A 23,287-nucleotide genomic window follows, 5' to 3' on the forward strand; every position below is an offset into this window, starting at 1 on the left:
GTTGTGTGAACAAACCATATGCACTGCAGGCTATTTGATACAACGATTTAGTTAAAGGGACAACAATTAATAAATAATAATAATAAAGAAAGAAAAATATACTGTGTTAATCCATGCATTACTAAACACAATATATTTCATTCAAATTTGATAACACTGTGTTCAGTGTAACACTTTTTATTACCCTTCTCCACCCGTCATAATCTAAATTGTGGTGAAGTTTTTTTTTTTTTTACACAATTTTAGTTGTGCAGTTTGGGAGAAAATCTTTATGTGCAGCTTCCATGGACTTTCAGTTTTCAAACTTTCTGTAGTTCAGTAACTTCACTAACTTGGGACCAATTAATGAGGTGGATGAACTTCCTCTAATTAGCCACTGAAATCTCAACGGTCAGCTTCCTGCTGGTCTTTGGCTCCACATGTTCCCTTCAAAGAAACAACCTGTCTTGTCATAACGGTTTAGGGTCAATTCGTTCGATGAGAAGGTGTTCTCGCCCCGCTCTCCTGGTCCCCGGTCTCCCTCCCACTCTATCTCTCGGTGTTTTATGTCTGCGTCACAACAAGTCGGTCGAGAGAGAGGCAGGGATGATGGCGTCTCTCGCGGGTTGATTCCTGTACTGCTCTGACAAACACGCTTAATAGCATCCGTAGATGGAGAAATGAGAGTAAAGGCACGGGAACATGACGAAACGACGTCGCGGAGGACAGACAGAGAGAGAGAGACGGACAGACAGACGCCTTTCCCGCTGACAGCTTGACTGACATCCGCGCTTGGCACAGGGACATACATGCACATCCACTTGTGCACACACGTAGGCTGCACATCCAACCGGCCAGTAATTGGGAAGAGGAAAACAGGGGAGCTGAAACATTTCATGTCAAGTCTGCACAGGAATAGCTGTGACCCCGACAGAAAGGAGTTCGACTTGACAGGTAGCTAAAAGGCTCCTTGTCCATCCAGCTTCTGTCTTTGTTGATGTATTGATTAACAAATGATAGGATGTAATCTGTGTCTCTTTACTTGAGAGCATGCACTGGAACAAATTGACTAATGTGCAGACAAAGCCTCTACAGCCATTCCACATATCTATTCAAGTTTATAGTTTTACATGTTCAAAGAGAAAACATAAGTGCTTTTTTGATATTAAGTAACAGTGATGCTTATAACACTGTGCTGTTTGAATGCAGTGGTGTGTTTGGGTGATATGATGTGTGTCGTAATGATTTGTCCTGCTCTCTCATTGTGTACTTTCTCTCTTATCATTCAATGTTGTGTATTTTGACTGTCGCTATGCTCAGTTAGTGGGAATTTAACCCTTTAACTCGCCAATCTTGTGTCAGTACAGAACAATAAGGCCATAAACCTCGTCTGGGCAATGGCAGTAAAGTATTCTGTGAATAAATCGGATTTCCATTTGACATGGGTCTCTCTCTTTCTCTCTCCCCTCTTCAGGATGGGGGGAGTAAGTGAAGGAGATGATGTTTTAGCTCGATGGAGTGATGGACTACTGTACCTAGGCAATGTGAAAAGAGTAAGTCTGTTGGTGAGTGTTTGTGTCTGTGTGTGTGTATGGAGGAGAGTTGTGTGCGTTTGAGATATATACACACACAGGTGCTGTTTGTCTGTGAGAGAGTGTGCCAATTTGAAAAGAGTTAGCTACGTCAATAATTAGGTTTACTTGCTTTCTGTCACAGGTAGATGGAGTAAAGCAATGTTGCTTGGTGAGGTTTGAAGACAACTCGGAATTCTGGGTCCTAAGAAAGGACATCCACTCATGTAAGAATTATTTTTTTCTTCGGATACCTAACTCAGTCTAAGGAACAAAATATGTATCTCATAAAGTTAGATAATGTGATTTTAACAAATGTACTGTTCTCATTTGAAAGACATTGAGTGCTTTGTAAATGTTAAAATAGTTTACCATACCTTTCACCATTGTATGCTTTATTCCCTTTGGGGAAACCCTTGGGGGATTTGGATGAAGTGCTTGCAAACTGTTCTTTTAGTATTTGTTTTTATCCTTGAGCGTTCAGAAGTTCATGCTTAATTGCATGCTATCATTCAAGTCTGGTTCTTTGTAGTTCAAACAGATGTTGATCAATTAAGCGTTTATATTCACTGCAGAGACACAGGGAAGTGTTGCCAGTTCTGATAAAAGCACTTTTATGTGTAATTGGTGTATTAGGGTGTATTTATGAATTTATTAGCCTAATGACTCCACAGGGAAATGGCGCCCCCCACTCGGTTAGAGTAAAGTAAGAGGAAGTGCTGCTCGTTAGGAGCAAGCGAATATCCAGCCGTCAAACAGAATGAAATCTGAAAGGCTGCAGGAGACATTGAAATCAATGAGGTGGCAAGAACGCGAATCAATATACATACATTAAATGCTGAGTGAGTGATCACTCTCTCACTCTCGTTCACCTTCCTTATTCAACACTCTCTCCTTCCTCTATATGTCTCCTGCTCCTCGGCTCCTAATACCTCCTCTCTCCCTCTTTAGTCTCTATTGGTGTGGAAGAAGTTTGCTGTATCTGTGATGCCCCGCCTCTGAAAGAACCCCTCGTGATTTGTCTTAAATGCCGTCATGGTTAGTAATCACTGCATTTACTACTGTATATGTACCTCTGCAGTTCAGATGTAAAACTATAGCAATTAGTATTGCATTTAACATAGTACTGTAAACACATTCCAGAGTTCTTCTATAGTATAATGCATGTTTAGTGGAATGCCATCAGACTAAGTTAACATTAAACAGACTGCTCCGTACAAGATGCCATCAGTACAATGATCCTGACTAGTGTACTGGTCTTTATCATTGGATGCAATGCTCTGTCTTTCTCTTCCAAAACAGGTTATCATCCAGAGTGCCACACTCCGTCCATCGAACCGGAAGCTGACAGCAATTCATGGATATGTCGGCAATGTGTCTTTGCAGTCGCCACCAAGGTTAGACTGCTAATCTGTCCCCCGTTTCACACCTTGGCAAATTCTGGGAAAAGATATTCAGTAACGACGTGGTAAAAATGGGAAAGGATGTATTAGGCTTTACTTGACTGATAAATAGCGCAGTACAGGGGTGTGTACTGTACATTATAATCCACCCAAGGTAGGGTTAGGGTTACATTATGGTAGATTTCAATCAGGTTGCCCTGATCCTGTTTTGTAAATGTGAGATGCTAATTGTTTTAATTGTTCATCAGTCAGCGTCCATATCTCATTGTCCCAGCTTCCTCTTTGTTTGAACCTAGCCTGTGTGAGCAGCCACACTATAAAGCGAGATGAATTGCTTTTTCTGGGCAGTTTCCTCAAATATAATCTATGTTGAACTGCTTTGACATGACAGCAAATGGAGGGGTCAGTAGCCAATCAGTTTATCCAAATTGTTTTTCAGAGAGGCGGAGCACTTAAACGAGGACGCTTTGCTCGGCTCATGCAAATCATGAAACTGCGGCTGCCCTATCAGCTGTCGTCTTTGGACTGGGATCCACAGCATCTGACCAACCAGCAGCAGTGTTATTGCTATTGTGCAGGCCCTGGAGAGTGAGTGGCACACCTTTTGCACATATTTTGTATATTTACTCCTAAGATACAAGAACACCAACACACAGTATTTCTATTAGATTATTGTGTAGTGCTTTTACCAGCATTACCTGTTTCTCCATCAGATGCAAATTAAACTGATCATTTCAGCGATTGAGCCAGTTGTTTTTCTATCTCCCAAACGTAGGTGGAACTTGAAAATGTTGCAGTGTGGAAGTTGCGGGCAGTGGTTTCATGAAGCCTGTACACAGTGTCTGACCAAACCATTACTCTATGGAGACAGGTGAATGAAAAAATAATTAACTACACACACTGGGCTGTTGCTATAGACATTTTATTAGTGTCATAGACAAATTGCAGTGCTTTAATAGAGATTCCATGTCTGGTGGAATGCAAATTCTACGACATACTTTACTCTTAGTTTATATCCCTATCAAGGCTGGTGTGTTGTTGGTAGTTGTACTGCAGTGCTGTATCCCAATCAATCTTTTGTCTCATAAAATATCTTGAATCAATTGATCAATTATTGTAATATCTATCTTTACTCACAGACTGGTTTTAATTTCCATTTAAAGGTCAAATCTATTTTACCCCTTGTTACTACTGTGAAGAAATATGAGGGATGTGAGGTATTCGTATTGAATATCTCATAGAAGGAGGTGGGTTTGTTACAACATCTGCTATGCAGGTGATGGAAAAACTAGAGAAATGTGCTTCAAGAAGAGACGGTGTGGACTGTGATGATTCTTCATTGTATATTTCCACTGACCTTGAGCTATGTAGAGTTACAAACACAAACAAAATTGATACATGATGGTTATGCAATATGCAGGGTCTTTTTTCCTAGGGTCAGAAAAAGGTCGATTACAATCGGAAGTATATTGTTAACGGGCTTTTACATTTCTTTAAAGGTTCTATCAGTTTCAGTGCTCAGTATGTGCAAATGGACCGGAGACCATTCAGAGGCTACCCATGAGCTGGTGAGACTGTGGAGAATTTCATTTCTGAAGGAAAAATGTTGTAGAATAATTGTTTGTTTGTTTTGTTTTTCAAAAAGTACTTGTTCACTTGCTTGTAATTTGTACTTTCATTAACAACGGCTCCATCCTCTTGTCTTGGTTTCTCCTTTTTGTAAAAACAGGGTGGATTTGGCCCATCTGGTGCTCTACCACCTCTCCTTGTGCTGCAAGAGAAAATACTTTGATTTCGACCATGAAATTCTGTCGTTTACCAATGAAAATTGGGAATCCTTGCTTCTAGGCTTGGTATAAATATGTTTTCGCCTAAGTACCATGAAATGATGAAATGAGGTGAAAATGTTAGGCGACGTCTTGTAATGGCAACCACAAGTTCAGAAGCAGTATGACTATGTAATCAGTACTTTTAGAATTGTTTATCTAATGTGCAGTTTATGTAACTCAACAATAATCAATTGACTGTTCAAACCAACGAACAGTTCTTGGATTACAATTAGAAGTTGAAATGTTTTTAATTTTGAATGAAGATCAAGGGGAGGGTCAACATTTCGGTCAAACTATCGTCCACAGGGTAAAGACTGTTTCTTATGCATTTCTAGCTTTCCGACACACCAAGGCAAGATCGCTGTCACAACCTGCTCAATGCTCTCAACTCCAACAAGGACAGGTGAGGCTCTGCATATGATGAGAGGAATAAACAGAAAGGACATAGAAACTGATTTATGAGCTCCTGTTCCTTTGTTCATCAATAGGAATGGTATTAGGACTACTGAGTAAAGACTATCAAAACAATGTACAACGATCACAAGTTTGCCTAATAATAACAGACACATAAAAGAACTACCTTGTTTAGAACTGCCTTCTAACATGACAGTTTTATCTGAAGTAATCTATCTCTCCTGCCAACAAGGTTTGTCTCTGGTAAGGAGATAAAAAAGAAGAAGTGTCTTTTTGGACTTCAGGTTCGAGCTCCACCTCCGCTAACCTCTGATTCGTCCCCTCTCATCACTGACCCGCCCATTAACATCACACATAGGAGAAGGTCAGAGTAAGGACAACCTCTTTTATTCTCTTATGTCAACATTAACAACAGGACTTTCTACACCCTGGTGTTACAGTCGTTATAGAAAGGTTCACTTCATTTGGTCTTAAATCGTAAGTCAAAGGACTGCTTTTTCACTCACTCTGGTGAATATTTTTACTCAAAACTGTTGTTTTATTTACACAAATCCTTGGTTATTGCAGAATCAAGTGTGTGCATATGTGTGCATACATACGTATGTGCGTGTGTGTTTCTTGAATGGGTGTGTGTGTGTGCATGGATGGCCAGTGTGCAGTGTCCCTCACTGAATTTCTCTTCCCAAGGTTTTTCAATTTTTTCTCCTTTAGTGAGTTTTTCTAGGAGTTTTTCCTTGTCTTCCTTGAGGGTTTAGGTTGGTTGAGGGGCAGTTCTATGGGCGTATGTGAAGCCCCCTGTGACATTGCTTGTAAAAAGGGCTATACAAATAAATTTTGATTTGATTTGAATTTGATATACGTGCAAAGGATATGTGTGCCTGCCTGGGTGTGTGCATGTGTGTGTGTGTGTACGTTTGATAGTCATGCTCATACAACATCACACCTCTCTTGCGTGATGTTTTCACACACAGGCTGCACTGCAGATTAGTCACTGTTGCTGTGTGTGCGTGTGTGTGTGTGTTTTGTGCTTCAGCCCATTGTCGCTGGCCTGTCAGAGGAGAGCGGGAGGAGCGGAGTCGCGTAAATCAAAGCGGAGCATCATGGAGACACAGGTCAGTGCTTCTGTCTTCTACTGGGGACGCCATTAAAAAACAAGAGATCAGACACCTGCCGGCCTCCTTTATGCGTCGATGCAAACAGATTCCTGGCATTGAAATGACTCGTCGCTCATGCGAGAAGAAGGCATGGCTTTCTAATCCTGATCTGTCCGTCTGATTTTCCTTGAAACCGTAGTCTCGCTACATAGGATATAGTGTACTTATCACCTTGATTTGGTTTAAATACTCAAAATCTAATAACGCAATAGCATTCTCCACACCGATCTAGTGCATTATGTGCTTCTTGCAAATCAATGCTTATCTATGCAATGCTACCTTTCAAAAATGTATCGTGACAAACACGAGTTTTAAAGGTTTAGGTATAATTCTGAATTCAAACAAGTCCTTGAAACTACTTTTTACATCCCATCGACCTCTCAATATGTAGCTAATGTCCTATGCCTTCTTGCTATGTTCAGATAGTGATGCAATCCAGAGATAAAACACCATGTCAAAACGTTCCTATATAAGCAAGCATATCCAGCCTCCCGTACCCAGAGCTGACTGACGTTTATCGTCGGCCATCTTAGGGGGCAGGTTGGTTATCATAGGGAAAGTGAGAAGGGAAGGTATGCTGATATGCGTAGTCTGGGAGCGCTTCCAAGTGCACTTTGCAGTCTATTACAGTTTGGCCAGGTGGTTCTGGCACTTTGACAGTGCAGCACTGTCAGAGCACATCCATTTAAAGGGACAGTGCACTAATAATTCCCTGGTATACTGCTGTACTATCACAGCCACTCCATCCTTAAGCACCATATCATGTAAACTGCATTTGGGGGTGATTGACAGCTGATGATTTCAGTGATGGAGCTGATGGCGCTGACTTTTTTTTCCCTCGAGGAGGTTAATAGGCTTATGCTGTGGAAAATGCTATCAGGACCCACAGTAGAAGAATCCTATAGAGGGGACATGAATAACACTGCTGTGCTTGATGTGCTGTGGAATAGCATTTTTTCTGGATCTGCAGCAATGTGCTCCCACAAGTCACACTGTACATGCAGAGCCATAATTTGGTGTTAAATGAATGCTAATGCATGTGTTTGGCATGACTATCCTCAAAACATCAAAGCCACCTTTCACTTTGAAGAAAGAAACCTTAGTTATCCTTCGCGTTTTTGAAAATTATAGGTCTTCGATTGGAATAAGTAGATGTTTTCATAAGGAAAGTTAGCGCATTTGGGAAATAACATTCATGCATGTGAAATGAAGTTTGATTGGATCCTCTGATTTGGCAACCAAACACTGGCTAATCAGTGTGTCTCCTGTATCCAGCCTTGTCCACCCCCGGTTGCTGCCAACTCCATAGATCTGGTGCCATGTTGCCATGGCTACGTAGGTGGGGCAAACCTCTATAACTCCAGGAAGGAGGAGGAGCTCAACTTGGGGTATGTTTCATTGTAATATATTCCAACCTATAATTTAGGGATATTTTGTTTAAGGGCGTCTCGCTTGCTAACATACTCATTTGATTGTTTTGGTGTAGCATGTTTTGCTTCTTTTTTTGTTGCATTCTGTTCATAATGTGGTTGTTCCCTGTTCCACAGTTCTCCCCCTAAGAGAATGTTTGCCCTGTATCATCCCACCTATAGTGGAGCCCCAAACATATCCAGAGCACTGCATAACTACAGGTTTGTGCCATCTACTTAGCAATTACAGGTCAAGGATGTATGTCGATTGAGCATGTTGTGCTTGGACTTCGTTGATGAGCTTGATCCCTCTTTGTCCACCATCTCTCTTTACTCCAACAGTAGTGAGGACCCCTGCAGATTACCGACCCCCTGCCTCCCCTTCTCCGTTTCATCCTCCCATCACAACCTCCACCATCATCACAACCATCAACAGCACAACCACCACCTGCACCACCCGCACCACCCGCACCACCCACACCACAACCAGCACCAGCCAGGTCAGAAGCTGGAGCCGTGCCCTTCCCTGCTCCTGCGTGACCTCGCCCCGTACGCAGGTGGGATGGGGGGAGGTGGAGGTGGAGGAGGAGGGGGTGGAGGGGGAGACGGGGCATCGGCCCGAGCCTGGGGGGGTGGGGAGGCAGTGAGGATCTTGGCCAGACGAGTCACGCCAGATGGGAAGGTGCAATACCTGGTGGAGTGGGGGAACGTGAGTGTGTACTGAAAAGTCGAGAGAGGGAGAGGTTTGGGAAGGTTTTCAAAAACTCCATGGTGCTTTGAAGAGAGGTCAGAAAACAGAGAGACCGAGAAAGAGAGAGAGATAATGACTGTTTGCAGGTATAGGTGCCACTTGAAACGTGGCTAGAAATACAAGCAACACAAAATTCCCATGTTGCAAATCCAGGTTGCTCTAAAATATCACCTCTGTTCAATATCATTCTGCTACATGTTACTATATCTCCCTCTTTGCTAGTGTTTCTCTTATATTTATACAGTATACCTTTGAAATATGCCTTCGCTTTTATCACATTTATGTTAAAAGATGTATATACAGTGATCGAAAAGGACTCCTTTGTTCCTTTTTGTCATACTTGATTCATACATTCATATGATGTAATAGAAATAGGAGCCGCAAGGGGGCTTTTGTTTTATAGTTAGGTTTCTATAGTCACAATATATTACTCAATGATTTCTACTGATGTGGTTGCATAGTGCCTATCTGAATTGTGTACCTGCTGACTGATCCACTGATAAAAATGTACGTAACCTGGCACGCAGTTATTTAGATCATATTGCCATTGTACAATTGATCAATAGTGTTTTCTTCCTTAAACTGCTAGGAACACATTCTCAAAAATATTAAAACATCTCATTTAAGCATATGTTTTTACAACATTATTCAAGATTGGTGATAATAAAGTATTTATTAAGCCGTTATGACTATTCTTAGCATATCAATAGAAATAACGTTACGATTGCGTGTTTCTCCACAGTATTGGAAATGTTAAGCCCTTCATGTTTTTAGAGGAAAAAACATCAGGAGAAAGATGTCGGTGGGTTCAATTGAGGGTAAATATCTACAAATGGCCTATAGGGGCAGTTTTACCTGGCACATCAAGAAAGTAGTTTACTGTATTTAATGCAGAGCCCATCCCTCTTGATGATGACATGTAAACCACATCAGTCATCTTTGAATAGTTTTAAGCCGAGCATTTTATTTATGTTTTTTCTTTCAACTAAAAAGAGGTTTTACTGTTTACTTTTAGCCTAATGAAAACAAATAATATATGCCATATGGTATATACCAATATGGGCTTTGAATTTTGACTTTGTTCAGAGGACTTTGTGACTTTATAAAATATTTTTCCAGCTATATGTTTAACACCTTATAACTACCCTTCATGTGCCATTCATAAACAGTTGAAGATGAACCAACTTTGAAGATTTCTTAGATGTGCTAGATTCTTTATGAATGCTGTATTATCACCACTCTAATAGTAAATTTTTTACATTTATTTTCATGCAAATGTGAGTAATATGTGTAATTTGACTATTTTAAGCTGTTTCAATTTCTCCTAATTCATTACGGGTTCAAAGGCTATTGAAACGCCTCATAAAGGTTCTGTTGGCATCTTTAGGGCATAGACAAAAGGAGTCAACACCTACTGTATCTTCCAGGTTACAATGAGGACAAAGACTCAGATGGCTCCATTTCAAACTGGCTCTCAAACTTCGTGTTATTCCTTGTACGCCTGTTTGGTGTAACCAGTGCAGCAACAAGTTTAATCAGGATTTAATAGTGTTGTGGGTTGTCTATCCAGCCATATCCATATCTACAATATGCAGTGTTGGAATTTGACATGACCATGCATATTTGTGAAAATGAAAACTCTAGCCTAGATAGAATATCATACTGCTAGTTTCAGAGTTTATATTTATACAGAACTTTATTTCAGCATTTTGTTGGATGAAACAAATATAAATCTGTAAACTGTAATGGTTTATCTTCCAGAAAGTCAGATCAGAGGTATAGTTAAAAGAAGTGAACACAATAGGCAGTTATACTGTTATTACCATGTCAAGACCAAACCTTCCCATTTTGAAAGGCAAACTTAACATGTTAACATCTCTTGCCAAGTTGAATGAGGCAGTATTGGACAAACAGTGGCTTTGGTATGCTTCTAAACAGCAGTGCATGTCCAATACACATCCCAGTACATTAATGTCATTTTGATCATACACCTGTAGTGTAATAGGAAGGGGTGTGTTGAGCCGTCTGTTAGAAGATGGTGATGAATGTATTTGTGTGTTTTTTTATGGTATGTCTATGCCCGTCAAGTGCTTGTTAGGTTATAGATGGAACTGAATGACAACTAATGTGACAGGGGAAATCAGGATATGAGTAAGAAACAAAAAATCTGAGAGTATAGTCGTCTTCTTTTGCTTTGTTGTCACGTCCAAGTTTGGTTCAATGTATTTTTGGACTTTTGGTCAAAATAGGTTTGTACATGTAAACCCTATGTTGACACACCTAATATGTAAACTGAAAAATAAAGAAAAGTTATCTCATCATGGCAGAATATTTGTATTTGTCTGTGTTTCATGGCCTTACGTCTGTCAACCGTGTATGTTACACTGAACAAAAATAATGTTCAGTGCTAAATATTTCAGGATCTACATAAAATTCCGTAAGTGTCCGACTATCTAATTTATCTTGTGAGATCGATAAATCACTGTTAAAAATGGAACTCAATATGGAACTTTTCATTGTAAACCTTTACATTTGTGTTCAGTGGAGAAATACAGGAACAGTAGGTTGTTGCATACTCCTGGCCTGACTATCACAACATACAGACTTATATTTAAGGACAATGGTGTGAGCTTGATCATATTTATGGTTTAGAAAATAGAGTTATGACATTACTTTCTCATTCCTCAACATACTGACAAAAAGCGTAAAACATTGCTTAATCTGATAAAGATATTGATGAATATTTCTTTGTAAAAGGTTGTTCAACAGGATCAAAAGTTTCGATTTAGTTGGGGATTTATCTAGGCCTATTTATTTATAAATGTTTCTGTGTCAGATCTTACAACAAATTATATTCCTTTCAATATTCCATACAGTATCCATATAGTAGCCAATATTTTCCCATATGCGGTGTGAAATCCACTTGCCGCTTTAGTACCATTGCAACGTCCAGAAACAACCGCCAGGTGGTAGCCACTTTCCAAGATTGAGAGACATGAAGCAACCGTTAGCTGCTCCTACGCCATTTTGGCTCCAGGGACGAAATCCAAGCGATGAGATCGGTTTCCAAATGCTCACCAAAGCAGCACATTAGTTTGGTCATGTGTCTGGTCGAAAATACATTGAAGAAGTTCAATATAGATAGATAATACGCACTCTTTCGATATGCGCGCAGGCCTTCTTTAAAAATATTACTGCATTACACTGGTCCCATAGGCTAACTTACACATCTTGGGTACCAAAAAACTTTCCTGAAAGAAGACGGAGCGGATGTATTTGGATGGAAGATCTGTATCTGTAATGTTTCACATTAAAGTCTAGGCGTAGCATATTTAGCTGGAGTTTGCGTGGGTCAGCTAGCCTGTTAATGCCTTGAGAATATCCAATAGAATATAGCACACTGTAGCTTAGTAAGATCCATAACGGTTTGAAAATTGGCGATTGACAATAGTGAAATAAATAGTGTGCACCTGTTTAATTTGAGACTATCGTTCGTGTGCGTGCATGCGTGCGTGTATGTGTATGTGTGAACGCGCGCATTTGTGTGAGAGTATGATGCTAAAATAAATGCACGTTTAACAACGGTGGAGCGGGTAGTATGCATATGATGAATTTATTACATAACTTGTAGGCTACCTGGAGCTCCTATGGATTAAAACATTCATAAAGATAGACTATAGTCTACATTTGGGAGTGCACACACGAGCGCACGCACTCATCCACTCCCCCCATCTCTTCTTCTTACTCTGTCTCTCCCTCTCTCTCTCTGTCTCTCTCTCTCGTGTTTTCCCCCACACCTCAACAACGGCGCGTGCGAAATATTTTGCATATGCACGGGACCAAAATTTTGTAATGGCTATCGGCGGTAATGGATTATAATGTATATTTTTATACGAGAGTGGAATATTGGTCTCCATCAACTTCAATTGTGAATAGTATATTCCTAATTTACTGACTGGTGTGGTATTTGTGCGTGCCGAGATCTGTCGAGACGCGAAGACCACGTTCAATGCCGTTGGAACATGTCCTATGTTCCCTTTCAAGGTAAGAAAACCGATATTCCCACTACTGCATCTTCTTTCCTCCCCCTCACCATCCTCACTCTCTCTCCTTTGCCTCTCCTGCTCTATCATACAGTAGGCTGTGATATACAATTTAGCAAGGGGTGCGTAAAGCGCCGTAGTAAGGTACCTAGAAAGATCAGTGTGTCCCATTCCCTACCTGATACCTTAATTTGTCTCTGTGTGCTAATATGTACTCATGCATGTAGCTACATTGCGTTGTGTTATTCATGAATGCATGCGTGTTGGTGTCATCAGCACATTCCCGTGTGTAAGTCTTCATCATCGTCGGTAAATTATGCTTAAATCTATGCTGTACACCTACTAACTTTGGCCCTGTACTGTGAAGATAAAGTGTATTTCGTTTGAGTAGATATCGGTAGGATGTTTTACCAGTGTGTTTGGTTTTGGTTCCAGTTTATCAATATCTGTGGATTAGTGGATTCGTAGCCTTCCATTTCAAAGCAAAGTCCCTGGCAGAAAAGCACTGCAACAGCCACTGTGACTACTCGCATCAGAGTTCAACAGAGAGTCATTTATCTTTAAACAATACATTTATTGTGCAGTATGTTATGAATTGTGTCAAGGCTTTTGAGAAGGCCTATATGCAGCAAAATGGAGTAAAATACAACGCCCACTTGAAAGTTTGATATGGACTTTAAGTGGTAGAAAGGGTTCATGTTCTGTGAGTACCTGTTATTTACGTTTTAAATTTTGTTTTATTCATTTAGCATACACTTCTATCCAAAGCGACTTACAAATAGTGCATATAAAGAAAATCAGCATCAAGTATCAAAAGTGCACAGTGTTAACAGTATTTTGGTGGTCTGAGTCAATGAACGGTCTGTACTTAGTCACATCCTAGTCACAAGTAATCACATCTCAGCTAAACCAGGCAAGGTGAACATGTTATACTTCAGTGCAACTGTTATCCAATAAACACCTTGAAGCAAATGTTTAAGTGAGCATTTGTGTGAGAAAGAGAGGGGGGTGGTTTTCATGTGTCAAATGAGGCACAGTAAGGCTTCTGTACCTTATCAGCACTGCATTGACAACTCAAATTCAACTCTTAACTGGCAAAACTGATTTAAGAAATAGCTTCCATCTTAAATGGACCGCACTGTGAACCAGAGACAAGGGTTATAATCTGAGGTTATGAAATGAATAATAGGTTCAAACTCTGGCTGCGCTTCTGTTGGTCATCTTTTTACTGAGTGGTAGCTGAATATAACCAAAGGTCTGTGTGTGAGAACGCAGCATTGAAAGCAGGTTGCATAATATTGTTGAGAACTACTGTTTGCAATCCTTCTCTGAAAAACAATGCTAGGAATAGTAGTATTGTCTTTGGCAGTGTAATTAACATTGTTAACCAACACTTTGTGCATAAATTGAAGTCAAACTCTATGGTTAAGTAACATTGTGTGATTTCCATCTGATGACTCAATAGCCATAATGGATGTATGTCAAGTAACATATATGGCCTGATGACTGACATTAGTGTTACTGTACATTAATAGATGCAATAACACCTATTTTGCAAATGTATGCAGAGGCACATTGACAACTGTGGATAGCAGCCATGTCCTTCCAAGACTTTGCACGTTATTTTCTGTGAGAATTGATGATTTTACATTCTACCCTTTGGTCTTCTATCTCTCTCTCTCTCTCTCTCTCTCTCTCTCTCTCTCTCTCTCTCTCTCTCTCTCTCTCTCTCTCTCTCTCTCTCTCTCTCTCTCCCTCTGTTGCTCCCTCCCTCCCTCCCTCCCTCTGTCTCTCTCTCTCCCTCGCCTCTCTCTCTCTCTCTCTCTCTCTCTCTCTCTCTCTCTCTCTCTCTCTCTCTCTCTCTCTCTCTCTCTCTCTCTCTCTCTCTCTCTCTCTTGCTCTCTCTCTTGATCGCCCCCCCCCTCTCTCTCTCTCTTGATCGTCCCCCCCTCTCTCTCTCTCTCCCTCCCTCTGTCGCTCTCTCCCTCCCTCTCTCTCCCTCCCTCGCCTCTCTCTCTCCCTCGCCCCCCTCTCTCTCTCTCTCTCTCTCTCTCTCTCTCTCTCTCTCTCTCTCTCTCTCTCTCTCTCTCTCTCTCTCTCTCTCTCTCTCTCTCTCTCTCTCTCTGTGTCTCTCTGTCGTTCGGGAATATGCAATGCAATGTCCGTGTGTAGTGCAGATGGACACCGAAGTACCAGCCAGCCACTGAGCCATCCCCAGTCATGTCCATTTTTACAGTAGTTTGATATAGCAGCTCCTGTCAAGCATGGCCACGGTTAAAGAGACAGTGCACCGCCAGTGCACTGCAGCACTCCCCCTCGCTCATGTGACATAAGGGGTTGTCTTACACCACTCCACTACTCTAGCTGTGCCAAGAACCATCATCTGTTCAGCTATTACTGTATACTGTATGCTGAAGACACATCGAGCCCATTAGGTGATCTAGCAGGAGAGAAAGCTCATTCATTTTCTAATTTCTCATTTCTGAACTTTGAGCGTGCTACAGACATGCATGCAGTGTTGTAAAATTGAACATAGAATGAATGGTAAATGGTGGGATATTGATGGTGAGAAAGTAATTTGTGTTTGATTGTAAATGTAGATTAATTTTCCCTGCAAGAAACTGTCATGGATAATATCCATGGTGTAAAGATTTGACAATTTGTAAATGAATGGAGAAACACAGAAACATGTTTAGGGACACTTTAAATGCAAGATGTGAAAAAGTCAAGGATCTGGACCATCAAACGATGAACCTGGACCATCAAATCTTTTAAATGGGAGTCAGGTGGCTGAGCGGTTAGGGAATCGGGCTAGTAATCTGAAGGTTGCCAGTTCGATTCCTGGTGGTGTCAAATGACGTTGTGTCCTTGGGCAAGGCACTTCACCCTACTTGCCTTGGGGAATGTCCCTGTACTTACTGTAAGTCGCTCTGGATAAGAGCGTCTGCTAAATGACTAAATGTAAATGTAAATGAAAGCAAAAATGTGGTGATCTCATGGAAATATCACAGTCCTTATTCTAGCGCAGAGACATAAAGTCAATCAAAGTTCAACTTTCCCTCATTTGTATAATGTTATACATATGCATAAGCTTGTGCTGACATTAAGCAGAGAGGGTGGTGCATAGCAGTTGGTTGTAAGCTAATTTATGCATCGTTGGAAGGCAGTGTGAGGTCTTGGGTGTTGCCCAAGGTCAATCGTTGGCCTAAAACCAGGAAACAACTGCTGAGATGATGTCCACAATGGTTGAACATATGTATGGCACTTAGGTATTATAGTCTGTGTGATGTAACTGAAGTGGGGTGAAGCATATTTTAGGCAACAAAAGTATTCTTTTTTCATATTGGCATATCTGGTGGCCACAAGCCACCAACAAGGAATCTTTTTATTGTATACAAATATTGCCATAGCTAACGTGATTTTTCTTAAAACTCCCAAAACAGAACAACTTGTTAGGTATATCTTGGAACCCATTTGCAATGATATTGCAAACATATAACGTAAAGGATGTCTTGCCTTTTGATTGATCAATCAGGATTCACCCATGGTAAAAAGTCAGGATGAGCTTGCTTGTTTCCTAACCCAATCCGAAAGCTGCTAATCTGGGATCATGTCCCTCTGGATTGGAGGGTTGTTTTAGAAGCCTCCCAGGCATGATTTCATCAATCTCCATAGATTCTTGTAATATGAGGACAGACGTTCTGCTTTCGGGCTGTTTTAGAATTCAATGTACATATGTCAGTTCTGAATTATCATGGCATGACCACAAGTTCTTAGTCAGCCTTTGGAAATGGTGTAACAACATGATGAGGCAGGGTAAAGGGACTGTGGTCAGTTATAAACTTATGGTTCATTCATCATTCAAACCCAGACTTTTTGACAGGAGCATTTCCCCCAAATGCTGTTTCAAGACCGATGGCAAAACCTTTCCCTCATTAATTGACAAATACCTCACCACAGATACTATAAACCATATATGTAATTTGCTATTATTAAATAATTAGGGCACATAGAGAAATGTAAGGCTATCATCAGGCTAATGTCCAGTGCTGCTGGCCAGTGCTTCACTGTACCGCTGAAAGTGCCCTTGGAAATAGAAAACGAAAAACAACAAAACCAGACCGCATAAAAGTCTTGAAACAGCAGAATCTGCTTGATCACAGAGGGCATTTACATTTCTTTATTGATCCCTTGATTATATTCTGGTCAACGTACATTCAGTCAATGTACTGTATTCTCTTTAACAACTGCATTCTTGTCAGATATGCTGCATTTGCCTTTTATGTATATTATATAAATATTTTAGCAATGAGAGAGTAATATTCACATTACATGCAGGATATTACTTGCAATTGACAATTATATTTCACTCTTAATACACCAGGGCACGTTTTTCAACAGTAACTCTGACATGTGATATAAAGCAAGTAAATTACCTTTAAATATGCTTCCTGTGAGCTGGAGGCAAGGTTGGAATTCCACACCGTCAAATTAGAAATGGATACTACGGGCTGTGATTTAATTGCAGCAAAATTAAAAGAAAACTTTATTAAATAACGACGGTGTTGCCTGAAGCAGGATTACACATTGAAGAGGGGGACTCTCTAATCTCTGAGTGAGGAGATAGTGCTCTCTGAGGCCTAACTGTACGAATGATGGGCTAAACCCAGTAGCCACAATACAAACTAGAAGATACTGCTCTGTAAGGGTGTCTAATCAGACACCTGTTGAGCCCCACTCTCAGTCATGTAGGTTAAGTAAGTCTAGCATTATACTGAGAATGTTTGTATTTCTCACTATTGGCTTTAGGTTATGATATTAAAACTAGGTTATGACAGGTTGTGGTGCAGCATCTGATCTTACATTACTCAGGGGTAAACAGGGGTGAACTCAGGATATTTGACTGCTGATTTAATGGTGAATTTGACCTTTTTTAGGGAATGGCCAACAATGATAACATTGTAACCAAGCCTTTTAATAGTCATGTACTGTATCAAGATTGTCACCTCAAACATAAGCTAACCTAAAAGTAATCTTAGTTAAATACCATAAAAAATACATGAGTTTTTGCTCATTTAAAACAACCTGTAATAAAAAAATGATATAGCACTATGATTCAACATAAAAAATATATGCGTTTGCGTTTTAGTGTTTAAATACTTATCATTTTTGACAGCCTTTACAAGTTACCATGCGCCGTGATATATATGGCTTTCCTGTAAAGTTGAGTGAAAAATAAACCTTTTGATGTTTTCTATCTTTGTCTTTGCAACTGAGCCAAACAGCCTTTCGATACCTTTGATTGAGAGTCTTCACTTTTATTGGCACTCTCCTCTGTCATCTCCAGTAGCTGTAACAAGAACAGACAGGTTGTACTAAATTAGGGGGGGCGTTACTTTTCCCAAGCTGTGCTGTGAAACCCAACATCATCTCATAACCTTCCCTTTTGTAAGTAGCCCATTTTGTTCAGCCAAATACAACAAACTTGCTTTATTTAGTGGTGGTGGTGATGGTGGTGATGGGGGGGAGGGAGGGGTTGTATACCTCTCTAATAACATGACAATGGTCTCCAATTCTTGTGATGCTGATAGGAGCTTCATAGTATCGTGTCATTACATGTGTTGTGTGAACATAGTGAACGAGAAATGGTTCTCACTCAGAGGCACTGTGAAGAACGATGCATTTTAGTTGCCTGTAATCAACTACACTATCATGTTTTAGCTGAACAAAAGACACAATACTTACTTTGGTACTTGACATTTGAAACCATTTTTATTACTACTTGTCATTTTTTTTATACTGATAGTTATATACAGTAGGTAGTACACACAGTACAAGGTGATGTATCTGCACAAAAATAAGATGAGTTTGGTAATTGGTTATTCATAATATACACATATCCCTCATACTTGTCAATGTTATGGCCTACACTACAGTACTGACCCAGCTTACCTCCAGAGCATCATCCAGCCACATGTACTGACTTGGGTGCTTGGCTTGGGTGGTCTCGCAACCCCTGAGCAAATAAAGAAGGGTCCTCGCACTCCCAACATACAGTCGTTCTCCTTCCATGCTCCAGAGTGGTAGAATGACATCTTTTCAACAACTCACCTCTCTGTCTCTACGGTCCTTTCACCGTGTTCTTTGAGACACTCCTCTTCAAGCTTCACGTTGCCTTACTTCTGTTTTTGCTCAGCACCAAGTCATTACACCATTAAAAACATGAAAAACTAACCTAATTAGGCTAAACTAGTAAAAGATGAATCCCCAGAGTATAATAACACAATAAAACAACAGCTTTATTAACATGTCCAGGAATCAGCCTCAAAATCCTTCTTTAATGATTTAAAACACCAATCTAGACATAAAGCTGATGGAGCCCTTTTCAAACCAGACTCAGTTCTGAAATTTGGAACAGTTAACAGGATAAAATCCTGGGAACGAAGCAATGGTGTAAAATGCCCAAATAAAATGATAAAACTCAAAATGACTTGGTAAATAAAAAAGTATATAATTGACTGAACAAATGAGTGAATACAGAAGCCAGGCAAACCTTTTACATAAAGTGCAGTGATGCGTAAGGATTTTGCAGTTTAGAATAATTGCAATGCTCCATGATGAAGGGTGTCAATTGATCTCAGACACTGAGCTGAAGCATTCATATGTAGAATTTATGAAATGGTAAATTAAAAGAATAAATAGCAGTAGCATATACTAGCCTCTTTCTGGCTAAACAAAAACAGAAATGATTCCTAAAATGCAATTCTAACTTCAGCTTCAGTTTTGTTGAAAGCAGTTGAATATGCAGTTTCTTCCTAAAGCTTAATTGGTATGTTGGCAAAATAGAATAAGCATACAAAAACTATTTCATTGTACTTTACTATGCATTATTTGCAGTACCGTAATCGCTGTGGGTTAAAGAGTCTGCGAAATGAATACAATTTCAATGTATTTGCAAGGCTCATAGAGAATCTGTCCCTACAGTGTATGTTTTGTTGTTACATGTTACAAAATGTATTATTTTGTTTGTGATATTTTTTTTCCACACAGAAGACCTCTTAAAGCACTCACAATTTCCATGCACTGCTGTTTAGGATATGTTTTCCTGTAATTTGAAACAGTATTGTACACAGTTGGTGCAAATTTGAGGCCGTATAGATGCTTTCTTAGCCAGTTCCCAAATCGTATTTAAGAACGTGGCCCTTGTTTTCATAAGTAATTAGTCATCACAGTTGAAGTGGATGGAACGGAGAACTACTTGGGATGGCAGTTCACTTCATTAAGTTTTTTATAGTTATTCTTTGAGGAGTAAAACTACTCTCCTAATGGTTTTTATAGTGCTTATCTTGCAGTTGTTGCTTGATTCTGTTTGGCTTTCCAGTAAAGTTGAGTTATTCTAGATGGGAGAGAAAATCATGGAAGAACATTCCATTCCTTTTGATCAAAGGCAATGACTAACAGGTGGAAATGGATGGTTAAGAGAGGAAACAGTTTTATTGTGGGTACTCACTTCCTTTTCCCAATTGAATAAATACATTAACTACTAATTTAAATGAAAGGCAAATCCAGCTTAATGACAAACATCAACATGCTGTTACAATGCATCTAGGGAACGTGTTTTGAGTGTGATCACTGGAGGTTGAAGAAGTAAAACTTAAACTTAATCTTTAAGTGAAGAAGAAATTGAATTAGTATTAAACTATTTGATTCTTTAGCCCTAGTGGTGCTATAATTTTTAATGGATGAATGTCTGCAGGATGTTACCAATGCGATTTGACGCATTGTGGCTCCGCGCAACACATTGAAGAGTTGCAAAAAACTACTGTATATAGAGTGTATTTTTCTCATAAATGATAACGTTCAATAGGGTAAGTCTTCCAGTTGTACCACACTGTACTCTGCTAAATGACTAAATGTATGGCAGAACTTCAACTAGGTCAAAGGGGAATCTCTGTCGAAGAATATGGATATGCTGAAGGGACAGATGTCAGCCTTAGGCATAGCAACAATAAATCTAATAGATAGAACCATAGATAGACCATTCTCAAGCTTCAACAAACAAAGCCAGGACATCTTAGCAAAGTGTTTTAGACACTGGGGTTAATCTTTCTCTCATGCACAAGCGAAGAAGTTCAGAAGACAAGTTCTCACATTTCTTAATAGAAGTTACATACAGTACATAGTTTACAGTAAAGTATATCGTACCCTTCCCACATGACATGATATATGTACATAATTGCCATCATTTCTTGTCTTACCTTCTCGCTATATGCGGATCTATACAATCCCAAATGACTCTGTCTGTCTCTAACCCAAACAGATGTACAAGAATGACTAGTTAAGTGGACCCCTGAGTGACCAGGACCAAGGCAGCTTTAATGCTCCACATACGGTAGTTACTTCTATCTGCTGACTGTCTTCCATACATATTGGAGCTATTCAATCCAGTGGCTTACACCCATCCCATAATGTTCTAAAAATAAACATGAACCTTTGCATCACAGTTTTACAGTCTAAAGAATGGGAAGAAGGTTAAACATATAATGGAATTGAAAAAGTATGAGTAAGTGTTATTACATAAAAAAGTTGGAAATAGGTAGGAAAGTGAATTGCATCATCTTTCTTTTAAAGAACATTCAGGGGAAGGTTGGTTTCAAAACACTTGCTTTACCATGAAGATAAATAAACAAAATATGATATACAAGCCATATATTGTTTATCAATGTCCTGCATAATCACAGTCGAAAAGGGAAACAGAATAAATCATTATTTGAAGAGATTATCTTTAATTGTTGAATCTTTGGAAGCTGAATTTTAGCACATTCAGTGTTGAATGAATTTATGTTTTGCATTCCTAGGGCACATCTTATTTTCATTTGAAATTAAAACCAACTTTCCACTGAATTTTCTTTATAAGTAAGGTGATACAATTGGAAGTAATGTGGCTACATAATAACCCTCAAGGCTCAATATGATCCACATTTGGTCTTCTCTGACACAGAAGTTCATAGTTTTTTTTTATTTCCGTTAGTTTACTTCACCCCTCTGTTTGCTTGTCCATTCTCATCTGCTTCATCTGCAGGCTACTGTCACTTCAGACAGCAAACATGTCATCTTTTGACAACTGATACCATAGCAGGAAGTTGCGTAACAGTATTGTGTCTGCTCAGTAATCTGATTGGTTCTTTCAGGGGAAAGGGTGGTGCCCGGTCATTGGGGGTGATTTCATTACATATCCTGTGGTGTGAAGAGTAGAAGGATGAACAGCATGCAAGAAGAAAGAGCTGACATAAAGTGACTAACAGAATGTCCTTCAATGACTTCAGATAGTGTGAATTCGGGGCTCATCGGAGCTTCCTGATTGACTAGTGCCCTGACCCTTTCTGTGACGCCACACCAATCACGTTTTGTGATTCCAGTCACATAACATCCATGCTAAACCTAGGGTAAAAGTTCTGTGGACTAGACATTGTCATAGCAGGGAAGAAAACACTCTGGAGTTTAGGTGTCCCACATTATCCAATGTCCCAGATTACCCAAATTCACCCTACAATTAAAAGGTAGTGCAGACTTAAAATAAAGTCTTGCAGGCCTTGTTATATTAAAAGAGTACACACATGACAGGTATTGTACCAGCTGGAGTTCAGATGGGGTTTGTCTAAAGATCTCATCCCTTATACCTCTTTTTTACAACGTTATGAATGGATCGCATCTGGCAGCAGTTGCAGTTTTGTCTTGCTAGCCCCTGCTTATGTTGTAGTGTAGTTCTTGTTGAGAGTTGGTTGTTGTGTCATGGAAGGCATGTGTCAGTTCGTATTAGCACCTGTGTTCACTGTGGAAGAGCCCAGGGTAAGCTCACTGCCTACTTGTGTGGGTGATGACATCACTTTCCAACATCACAACCAACAGTCGGCTATTGGTTATCACCAGTTCTGGCCTACGAGGTCATACTGTATACTATACTTTACATGGACAGGTGCACACCTCTACACTCACATGGAAACCCTTGTTCTTCCACACAAACACATGAAGGCTTACAAAGACACAGCATTCACACGTCAAGTAGGCACATGAACACAACCCTGACCTTAACTCTAAACATCGCAATGCTTTTATCATCAACCTGTCATGAGTGAAAAGACCAAGATTATTCAACGACACTGTGGTAGTGTCATTGTCATAAACTAAGTGAATGCATACAGTATTTAGCAATCCCAAAGCAATCTTGTTGACCCTGACAAACATTTTCCATTTTTACAACACGTAATAGGGTGCTGCCAAACTAGACTTATTTTAACAAGTATTCAAAAGAAATTCAAAGGCAATATTTTAGTCTAATAAACTGCCAAAACTGTGGCCTTTATAGTAAACATTTTCTATCAAGATAATAACAAAATGAACATGCCTATTGTATTCCACTTAGTAAAAGGTCATGCATTTGAGTAGAACCAATGGTGGATGCAGAGCACTACAATCTGTATTCATGGTTACTGTTGGAAGGTCTGTGTGCCTGCGTTCCTTTTTTCGTTTTGAAAGACTGTACTTGTGCACACTGTGCATATAAGTGTTTAACATTTATCTGTAAAGAGCAGAGATATCAAACACACCAGCATATGTATACTAGAAAACACATTGACTTTATTGTGTGCTTCGGTTTATGTAATCCAAGATGACTGTTCAGTAATTATGTATTGTGGCTTGTAATGTTTAGACATGGAAGATTGATAGTGTATT

General features: G+C 39.8%; 2 protein-coding genes across 17 annotated transcripts in view; both read left to right on the top strand.

The window, feature by feature from the left end:
• Positions 1–382: 382 nt before the first annotated feature.
• On the top strand, positions 383–10,839 carry phf1 (PHD finger protein 1). 6 transcript variants are annotated; one of them, XM_062465406.1, is made up of 16 exons: positions 383–933; positions 1,454–1,544; positions 1,696–1,777; positions 2,502–2,588; positions 2,853–2,947; positions 3,393–3,541; positions 3,729–3,824; positions 4,453–4,521; positions 4,683–4,806; positions 5,118–5,185; positions 5,429–5,566; positions 6,230–6,308; positions 7,626–7,738; positions 7,898–7,981; positions 8,102–8,316; positions 9,253–10,839. In XM_062465406.1, exons 2-16 carry the CDS (start codon positions 1,455–1,457, stop codon positions 9,282–9,284), a joined length of 1,521 nt encoding a protein of 506 aa, XP_062321390.1. In that variant the 5' UTR covers positions 383–933; position 1,454; the 3' UTR covers positions 9,285–10,839. The 6 variants fall into 6 exon arrangements, with proteins under 6 accessions (XP_062321390.1, XP_062321385.1, XP_062321386.1 ...); XM_062465401.1 differs by having other exon boundaries at positions 8,102–10,839; XM_062465402.1 differs by having other exon boundaries at positions 8,105–10,839.
• Positions 10,840–12,295: 1,456 nt separating this feature from the next.
• Positions 12,296–23,287, top strand: part of syngap1b (synaptic Ras GTPase activating protein 1b) — a 72,265-nt gene continuing 61,273 nt past the window's right edge. For 6 of the 11 annotated variants that reach the window (XM_062465409.1, XM_062465416.1, XM_062465410.1 and 3 more), the window contains exon 1: positions 12,297–12,554. In XM_062465409.1, coding sequence (XP_062321393.1) covers positions 12,533–12,554 — 22 coding nt within the window. In that variant the 5' untranslated portion in view covers positions 12,297–12,532. Of the gene's footprint in view, positions 12,555–20,873; positions 20,946–23,287 lie in introns of all 11 variants that reach the window. The other 5 variants (XM_062465412.1, XM_062465420.1, XM_062465407.1 and 2 more) reach the window with 2 other exon arrangements.

Source organism: Osmerus eperlanus, chromosome 7 (genome assembly GCF_963692335.1).
Source record: "Osmerus eperlanus chromosome 7, fOsmEpe2.1, whole genome shotgun sequence".
NCBI lineage: Eukaryota > Metazoa > Chordata > Actinopteri > Osmeriformes > Osmeridae > Osmerus > Osmerus eperlanus.

Coding starts and splice junctions, on each gene's coding strand:
- phf1 (XM_062465401.1), top strand. CDS start 1,455: ATGGGGGGAGTAAGTGAAGGAGATGATGTTTTAGCTCGATGGAGTGAT. Junction 4,522..4,682: donor CAGAGGCTACCCATGAGCTG/GTGAGACTGTGG, acceptor TTGTAAAAACAG/GGTGGATTTGGCCCATCTGG. Junction 5,567..6,229: donor ACACATAGGAGAAGGTCAGA/GTAAGGACAACC, acceptor TTTGTGCTTCAG/CCCATTGTCGCTGGCCTGTC.